Here is a 10,000-nt window from a genome sequence, read left to right as displayed (position 1 = left end):
AAAACATACGATAACTGTGAAGCCAAATCCTCAGGCAAAACAGGCAAATCACGGTGTCATTGACAAGAGCGGATAACTCCAATCAACAAAATAAGCGGAAAGCGTTTTGAAACGAACAACAAAAACCCTGGATACCAAACGTGCAAGTCAGTGTGTGGGTTAAGAAAAATGGATGGATAAATAAAAACAAATGATTCGACAAACAAACAAACAAAACAAAACAAATAGACAAAATGATAGAATAAGCAGGAAAATTTAACCTAAATAATGAAATAAACAGAAAAGTAACCTAATTTCCATCTCTCTGAAAAGACATAATCATAATCATTATTCCCACCCCCATCCCCACCTCCCAATGCACAGACGGAGAAGCAGTCTGTGTCTGTGACCCAACAAGCTGATAAAAAAGCCTGCTTCCAAAACATCAACAACAACTTGTGAGTCACAAATTCAAGAGGTGGAAACATTGAAACAGCGAGTTAGGGAAATCCTTTCTTTTTTTTCTTCCTTTTTTTTTCCAACAAGTAAACCTGGCTGCAGGTTTTAATCAATACAAAACAAACACGCACACATGCACAGAAACCGCACACATACACACATACACACAAACAGGTCGTCCTTTGTTGGCGAGTCCAGCGAACAGACAACACAATCGTCTTCTCTTCTCTCCGACGAAACGGTCAGCACACACGTGTTCACTGTGGGGTCATTACCAGCACTGAAACTGGCGGGCAGTCCTCCCGGGTAGAACTGTTGCGACAGCCGTTGTTCAAACCATAGTCACGCTCAATACTAAATAAATAAATAAATAAAAATAATAATAACAACAAAATCGTGATTCAAGTTTCATAATCACTTCCACTCATTCACCTTTTTCAGAAAAAAAAACCGGAAAAAAAGGTATCATTTAGTTGTTGTATTTCTTTTCGTTTCTTTTTCATTTTTTCATCTTTTTTTCCCTCCAAAAATCCGATTCCCATCATCAAAATAGAACCAGAACTGTAAAGGAAGTATGTATCTGCATTAAAAAAAAAGAAGTTTTGACAGATCACCAGTCTTCACTGAGCGCACCGCTGTGTCCCAGTGATAATATGTATTACAACGTCGTGTTCTCTCACTCACCACAATCCATGGATAGCCTGGAGGAGCAAACGACACCATCACCATCTCCTTGAAGAAACCAAGTGTCACGGTGAGAGGAGAGAGAGACTCGAACATACAGTTTTGTCAGAACAGAGGGGTGGTAGGGGGTGTCGGGGGGGAGGATCTGGCGGGGCAAGGGGGTTCTGAGGGCCTGGGGGGTGATGGGGGTGTGGTGAGGATCAGGGAGGGTGGATGGAGAAGGGATAGGACAGAGGGGTGTTTCCAACGTGACGTGCGTGACAAACATGACGTTACGTTCGCAACGGTGCAGGACACGACACAACACACGTAACACGTTCAGGATTTCTGGCTGCGGATGACTCGCTGGTAGGCCTCCGACTCGAGGAACCTGGGGTAGGAGTCCTTGGCCATCAGCGCCTGGACCTTCCTCTGAGCCTCCTCGAACACCTCCTTGCTGGGGGTGCTCATGTTGGCCAGGGCCCGCATCCTTGTCTTGGAGTCCAGGTTGATCTGGAGGAGGGGGAAGGTTGGGTGTGGGGGGTGGGGGTCGGGATTGAAAAGAAGAAGCAGAAACAGTTTTGTTAGAATAAAGGTTAGTTTTTGTTTGTTTCTTTCTTTCTTTCTTCTTTTCTTTTCTTTTTTTCTTGGGGGGTAGGGAGGGTGGGGGGACTGCGAAAAAAAAGTATGCACTGAGAACATTTTTTTCTCAAAAAACTTTATCTCCACACACACACACACACACACACACACACACACACACACACACACACACACACACACACACACACACACACACACAACACACACAAAAAACAACAACAACAAACAAAAGCAAACAAAAACAAAAACAACAACACCCAAACAGACAAACAACCAACCACGTACAGAAGTTGGAGGACCCATTGTAGAAAGGGAAGAAAAAGAATAGGAGGATGGATGACCCATTGTAGAAAGGGAAGAAAAAGAATAGGAGGATGGATGACCCATTGTAGAAAGGGAAGAAAAAGAATAGGAGGATGGATGACCCATTGTAGAAAGGGAAGAAAAAGAATAGAAGGATGGATGACCCACTGAAGAAAGGTAAGAAAAAGAATAGGAGGTTGGATGACCCATTGAAGAAAGGTAAGAAAAAGAATAGAAGGATGGATGACCCATTGTAGAAAGGGAAGAAAAAGAATAGAAGGATGGATGACCCACTGAAGAAAGGTAAGAAAAAGAATAGGAGGTTGGATGACCCATTGAAGAAAGGTAAGAAAAAGAATAGAAGGATGGATGACCCATTGTAGAAAGGTAAGAAAAAGAATAGAAGGATGCATGACCCATTGTAGAAAGGAAAGAAAAAGAATAGAAGGATGGATGCGATGAGCCATTGCAAGAAATGTGTGGTGAAAATAGGAGGTTGGAGGACCCATTGTAGAAAGGTAAGAAAAAGAATAGAAGGATGCATGACCCATTGTAGAAAGGTAAGAAAAAGAATAGAAGGTTGGATGACCCATTGCAAGAAAAGTGTGACGAAAATAGGAAGTTGGATGACCCATTGTAGAAAGGAAAGAAAAAGAGAGAATAGTAGGATGGAGGACCCATTGTAAACAAAATGGAAAAGAACTGGAAAACAGGAGGTTGGAGGACCTATTTTAAAAACAAAGTACAAAAAAAAGGGGTTGCAAGACCTATCGTAGAAACAAAGTGGACAAAAAATAGTAGGTCGAGAGACCTTTTGTAAAAAAACCCAAAACCTTAAGGTTGAAGACCTATTGTAAAAGTAAAGTAGAAAATGTAGGAGGTTGAAGGAACTTTTGTAAAAACAAAGTGGCAAAATTGGAGGATGAAGGACCTATTGTGAAAAAACAAAAGTGAAAAAAACAAGCAGTTGAAGGACCTATTGTACAAACACAGTGGAAAGGAAAAAAAAAGGAGTTTGAGTAACCTTTTGTAAAAACAAAGTGGAACAAATAAGAGGTCAGAGGACCTGTTGTAAAAACAAAGTGGAACAAATAAGAGGTCAGAGGACCTGTTGTAAAAACAAAGTGGAACAAATACGAGGTCAGAGGACCTGTTGTAAAAACAAAGTGGAACAAATACGAGGTCAGAGGACCTGTTGTAAAAACAAAGTGGAACAAATAAGAGGTCAGAGGACCTGTTGTAAAAACAAAGTGGAACAAATAGGAGGTTGGAGGACCTGTTGTAAAAACAAAGTGGAACAAATAGGAGGTTGGAGGACCTGTTGTAAAAACAAAGTGGAACAAATAGGGGGTTGGAGGACCTATTGTAAAAACAAAGTGGAACAAATAGGAGGTTGGAGGACCTGTTGTAAAAACAAAGTGGAACAAATAGGGGGTTGGAGGACCTGTTGTAAAAACAAAGTGGAACAAATAGGGGGTTGGAGGACCTGTTGTAAAAACAAAGTGGAACAAATAGGGGGTTGGAGGACCTATTGCAAAAACAAAGTGGAGCAAATAGGAGGTCAGAGGTCCTGTTGTAAAAACAAAGTGGAACAAATAGGGGGTTGGAGGACCTGTTGTAAAAACAAAGTGGAACAAATAGGAGGTTGGAGGACCTATTGTAAAAATCAAAGTGGAACAAATAGGAGGTTGGAGGACCTGTTGTAAAAACAAAGTGGAACAAATAGGGGGTTGGAGGACCTGTTGTAAAATCAAAGTGGAACAAATAGGAGGTTGGAGGACCTGTTGTAAAAACTCTCTGTGTCTGTCTGTCTGTCTGTCTGTCTGTCTGTCTGTCTGTCTGTCTGTCTGTCTCTCTCTCTCTCTCTCTCTCTCTATATATATATATATATATACATATATATATCTGTCTGCCTCTCTATCTCTGTCAGTCTGTCTGTCTCTGTCTCTCTCTACCCCCCTCCCCCCTCTTTCTTCCCCTCTCTCCCCGCTCTCTCTTCTCATTTCCCTCTCTCTCCCCCCTCTCCCTCTCTTCCTCCCTCCCCCTCTCCCCCCCCCGCTCTCTCTTCCCCTCTCCCCCCGCTCTCTCTTCCCCTCTCCTTCTCTCTCCCCCCTCTCCCTCTCTTCCTCTCCCCCTCTCCCCCCCCCCCCCCCCGCTCTCTCTTCCCCCCTCCTTCTCTCTCCCCCCACTCCCTCTCTTCCTCTCCCCCTCTCTCCATGCTCTCTCTTTCCCCCTCCCTCTACCCTCTCTTCATCTCCCCCTCTCTCCCCGCTCTCTCTTCCCCTTTCCCTCTCTCCCCCCCTCTCCCTCTCTTCCCCCTTCCCAATCTCACCCCCCCTCTTCCTCTTTCCCCCATCTCTCCCCCCCCCCTCTCATCCCCTCTCTTCCTCCACCATTCTCTCCCCCTTCTCTCTCTTCCTCCCCCCTCTCCCTCTCTTTCTCCCCTCCTCTCTCTCTCCCCCTCCCTGCCCCTTCCCCCCTTCTTTCTCTCTGTACTCCAGCTGACCTCTCTGGGTGCCTGTGGGGCCACGAAGTCCGTGTAGATCCTCTGGGCCACCTCGGGCACCTTGCTGGCCTTCAGCTGCTTGAACTCCTCCACGGCGATCCAAAACTCCAGGTTCTCGTCGCTGAACTCTGAGCGAAGGAAACCCCGGAACATCTCCAGCCCAGCTGTGGTACGGACAGAAGGGAGGAGGAGGAGGAGGAGGAGGAATCAGAATCAGAATACCATTATTTGTATTTGTTTTTTTTTTGTTTTTTTTATCACAACAGATTTCTCTGTGTGAAATTCGGGCTGCTCTTCCCAGGGAGAGCGCGTCGCTACACTACAGCGCCACCCATTTTATTTTGTTTTTGGTTTTCCTGCGTGCAGTTTTATTTGGTTTTCCTATCGAAGTGTAATTTTCTACATAATTTTGCCAGGAACAACTCTTTTGTTGCCGTGGGTTCTTTTACGTGCGCTAAGTGCATGAAGCACACGGGACCTCGGTTTATCGTCTCATCCGAATGACTAGCGTCCAGACCACCATTCATGGTCGAGTGGAGGGGGAGAAAACATCGGCGGCTGAACCGTGATTGGAACCAGCGCGCTCAGGTTCTGTCGCTTCCTAGGCGGGCGCTTTACCTCTAGGCCATCACTTCACAGGGTAAAAACGGTCATACACGTAACAACCCACCCGTGTACATACGAGTGAAAGTGGGAGATGCAGCCCACGAACGAAGAAGAAGAAGAAGAAGACCTTTATTATGTCAGTAGAAAAATTAAATGTGATGAAGACTGTGATACGTATACAGAGTAACAAGCAGAACGGTAAAATCTGGCATACAACATATAATATACATGTATAACAAAATAACACTCAACTAAGTCATAGGACTACAAGTCATATATATATTTTTTTAAATGTTAGAAAAAAAGGAGGAAGAGGAGAAGCAGGAGCAGGAGGAGTAGGATAAAGAAACTGTTAATTCTGACAACTACATTCATCAATTCTGATGGAGGAGTAGGATAAAGAAACTGTTAATTCTGACAACTACATTCATCAATTCTGCAGGAGGAGTAGGATAAAGAAACTGTTAATTCTGACAACTACATTCATCAATTCTGATGGAGGAGTAGGATAAAGAAACTGTTAATTCTGACAACTACATTCATCAATTCTGCAGGAGGAGTAGGATAAAGAAACTGTTAATTCTGACAACTACATTCATCAATTCTGATGGAGGAGTAGGATAAAGAAACTGTTAATTCTGACAACTACATTCATCAATTCTGCAGGAGGAGTAGGATAAAGAAACTGTTAATTCTGACAACTACATTCATCAATTCTGATGGAGGAGTAGGATAAAGAAACTGTTAATTCTGACAACTACATTCATCAATTCTGCAGGAGGAGTAGGATAAAGAAACTGTTAATTCTGACAACTACATTCATCAATTCTGATGGAGGAGTAGGATAAAGAAACTGTTAATTCTGACAACTACATTCATCAATTCTGCAGGAGGAGTAGGATAAAGAAACTGTTAATTCTGACAACTACATTCATCAATTCTGCAGGAGGAGTAGGATAAAGAAACTGTTAATTCTGACAACTACATTCATCAATTCTGCAGGAGGAGTAGGATAAAGAAACTGTTAATTCTGACAACTACATTCATCAATTCTGCAGGAGGAGTAGGATAAAGAAACTGTTCATTCTGACAATTACATTCATCAATTCTGATGGAGGAGTAGGATAAAGAAACTGTTCATTCTGACAATTACATTCATCAATTCTGCAGGAGGAGTAGGATAAAGAAACTGTTCATTCTGACAACTACATTCATCAATTCTGCAGGAGGAGTAGGATAAAGAAACTGTTCATTCTGACAATTACATTCATCAATTCTGCAGGAGGAGTAGGATAAAGAAACTGTTCATTCTGACAATTACATTCATCAATTCTGCAGGAGGAGTAGGATAAAGAAACTGTTCATTCTGACAATTACATTCATCAATTCTGCAGGAGGAGTAGGATAAAGAAACTGTTAATTCTGACAACTACATTCATCAATTCTGCAGGAGGAGTAGGATAAAGAAACTGTTAATTCTGACAACTACATTCATCAATTCTGCAGGAGGAGTAGGATAAAGAAACTGTTAATTCTGACAATTACATTCATCAATTCTGCAGGAGGAGTAGGATAAAGAAACTGTTAATTCTGACAACTACATTCATCAATTCTGCAGGAGGAGTAGGATAAAGAAACTGTTAATTCTGACAACTACATTCATCAATTCTGCAGGAGGAGTAGGATAAAGAAACTGTTCATTCTGACAACTACATTCATCAATTCTGCAGGAGGAGTAGGATAAAGAAACTGTTCATTCTGACAACTACATTCATCAATTCTGCAGGAGGAGTAGGATAAAGAAACTGTTCATTCTGACAACTACATTCATCAATTCTGCAGGAGGAGTAGGATAAAGAAACTGTTCATTCTGACAATTACATTCATCAATTCTGATGGAGGAGTAGGATAAAGAAACTGTTCATTCTGACAATTACATTCATCAATTCTGCAGGAGGAGTAGGATAAAGAAACTGTTCATTCTGACAATTACATTCATCAATTCTGCAGGAGGAGTAGGATAAAGAAACTGTTAATTCTGACAATTACATTCATCAATTCTGATGGAGGAGAAGGATAAAGAAACTGTTCATTCTGACAATTACATTCATCAATTCTGCAGGAGGAGTAGGATAAAGAAACTGTTCATTCTAACAATTACAGTCATCAATTCTGCAGGAGGAGAAGGATAAAAAAACTGTTCATTCTGACAATTACATTCATCAATTAGCACAAACAGTTTCAGTTTCAGTTTCAGTTTCACTATCTCAAGGATGTGTCACTTATGAAAACCTCCAAGTGGTTTCACGAAACAACAACAGCAAAAAAACTTTCCGGGATTTTATGAAATCCGACCATCAAATACACACAGGCTCAGCTCTAAGGTCGTTCAGCATTATTCTCTCGCTAGAAAAAAAAATCCAGAACATCACTTACGTCAAAACAACAACAACAAAAAATATATGCAAACATAATAATTAGAATCAGTGACATTTTCGAGGAAATGTCAGCAAGTCTTCAAATACAAAATATACAAAAGGGAAAAAAAAGTAAAATAAAAAAAAATAATGATTTATTGTCTCATATCATTTCCAACCAAGACTGTCGTCACTTAAAGAGGGCGTGGAACACCACATCCACCCACCACCACCCACCTCCTACCCCCCAATCCCTGAGCTCTCTCTCTCTCTCTCTCTCTCTCTCTCTCTCTCTCTCTATATATATATATATATATATATATTTTTTTTTTTTTTTTTTTTTCTTTTCTTTTCCTTAAGTGATAAACGTGATGGCAAAATAACAATGGCATGCGTATGACCTGAACTTGTAAGCTATAAACAGCATCTAGGCGAAATTAATATCACAGGCCTAGCAGGAGGGGGAATCAGGTCTGTTTCTATGCACACATGATCAGTTTACCATTTGCTGATATATGTCTTTCCCTTTTACAACAACAGGTCAATAAATCTGGGAACAAATATATATATATATATATATATATATATATATATATATATAGTGTACTGTACTTTACTGTATTGTATTATATTTCTCCTTTTTTTTATCACAACAGATTTCTCTGCGTGAAATTCGGGCTGCTCTCCCCAGGGAGAGCGCGTCGCTACACTACAGCGCCACCTTTTTTTTCTTTTTTACATATTTATTTCCTGCGAGCAGTTTTATTTGTTTTTTTCCGATCGAAGTGGATTTCTTCTACATAATTTTGCCAGGAACAACTCTTTTGTTGCCGTGGGTTCTTTCACACGCGCTAAGTGCATGCTGCACACGGGACCTCGGTTTATCGTCTCATCCGAATGACTAGCGTCCAGACCACCACTCAAGGTCTAGTGGAGGGGGAGAAAATATCGGCGGCTGAGCCGTGATTCGAACCATCGCGCTCAGATTCTCTCGCTTCCCAGGCGGACGCTTTACCTCTAGGCGGCCATCACTCCACTATATATATATATATATCTATCAAAGGTTAAAGATTCCACAGCAGTCTTTCACAGTCTTCGGAATTCATCATACCCAAGGTGTCAAAGGACTTGGCACAGGAAGGCGGGGCCCAATCCTCTCCTTCCGCCGTTTTCAACCTTCCCCAGACGTTGTCAGGTTTACCCGGCCACGCCTACTGGGGTGGAGTGAGGGAAATTCGGAGTAAAGCGCCTTCCTCAAGGACACAGCACCATGCCGAAACGGGGGCCTTCGATCAAACCCTGATCACTGGTGAACACGGGATCACCCCAACGCCTGGCCGATTCTGCCACCAAACTGGCACCAATCTATCTATCTATCTATCTATCTGTCTGTCTATCTATCTATCTATCTTTCTCTCTGTGTGTGTAGTTGTGTGTGTGTGTGTGTGTGTGTGTGTGAGAGAGAGAGAGAGAGAGAGAGAGAGAGAGAGAGAGAGAGAGAGAGAGAGTGACACAACGCTCAATTGAATTTTCTGCAGCCCATCCTGACGAGAAAGGACGACCGAAAGCGGGAATGGAACCCAGAACCTCGCGGACTCTCTGCATTGGCAGATGAGTGTCTTCACCATTCTGCTGGGTGGGTGGGTGGTCAGGGGGAGGGTCACAGGGAGGGGGTGGGCGAGGGGGGCACGAAAAAAAGCAAGTTTATTTGCTTAACTCACTACCCTGGTGGAATAAAATAAAATTTCGTTTCGTTTCTGTCACTTTCCTCCACAGACACACAGACACACAAGACCCGGGGACTAAGCCACCACTCCCCCCCCCTCCTCACCTCCCCCCCACTCCCCAACTCCCCCCCACCCCTTCCTCCGCCCCCCCCCCTCACCTCCCCCCCCCCACCCCATTCCCGCCCCCCCTCTCCCCAACTCTCACTTTTGTCCAGCAACAGATTATCAAAGGAGCGGCTCCACTGCAGAGCGTCGTTGGGATGGATCTTGTTCACCTGCTTCCCGTCCCCCTTCATGACTGTGCCGAGTGTGGTATCCGTATGACGTCTTCTGAGAAACAGCAGCTTCCTTTTCATAGCCTTCGCCCTGCAGCAGAACAACAAAATAAAATAAAATTAAATTAAATTAAATTAAATTTTAAAAAGGGGGTCGGGGGGAGGAAGAAGAATTATTAATGAAAGAGAGATGAACAGAAAAACAACAGCAACAATATAAACAATAATAATGTAAAACAACAACAACAACAACAAACAAACAAACAAAACAACAACCCCCAAACAGGATGGAGAGATACGGAGACAGACAGGCAGACAGACGAAGTGAGAGAAAGAGAGAGAGAGAGAGAGAGAGAGAGAGAGAGAGAGAGAGAGAGAGAGTGAGAGAGAGGCAGACAGACAGACAGATGGACGGACAGACAGAGACAGAGGTTGAGACAGAGATAGAGACAGAAACATAGA

At 42.8% G+C, this 10,000-nt stretch overlaps 1 protein-coding gene across 2 annotated transcripts in view; it reads right to left on the bottom strand.

Annotated features, from left to right (window-relative positions):
- Positions 1-30: 30 nt before the first annotated feature.
- LOC143290021 (uncharacterized) overlaps positions 31-10,000 on the bottom strand; it is a 231,926-nt gene continuing 221,956 nt past the window's right edge. For both annotated transcript variants that reach the window (XM_076599346.1, XM_076599347.1), the window contains 3 exons: positions 9,469-9,629; positions 4,514-4,677; positions 31-1,614 (listed from right to left, as the gene is read on the bottom strand). In XM_076599346.1, the coding sequence (XP_076455461.1) occupies positions 1,441-1,614; positions 4,514-4,677; positions 9,469-9,629 (499 nt within the window). In that variant the 3' untranslated portion in view covers positions 31-1,440. The remainder of the gene's footprint in view (positions 1,615-4,513; positions 4,678-9,468; positions 9,630-10,000) is intronic.

The sequence above is a fragment of the Babylonia areolata genome, chromosome 14, assembly GCF_041734735.1.
Source record: "Babylonia areolata isolate BAREFJ2019XMU chromosome 14, ASM4173473v1, whole genome shotgun sequence".
NCBI lineage: Eukaryota > Metazoa > Mollusca > Gastropoda > Neogastropoda > Buccinidae > Babylonia > Babylonia areolata.
The sequence above is the reverse complement of the archived record's forward strand: the minus strand, read 5'-3'. Positions and strand labels throughout refer to the sequence as shown.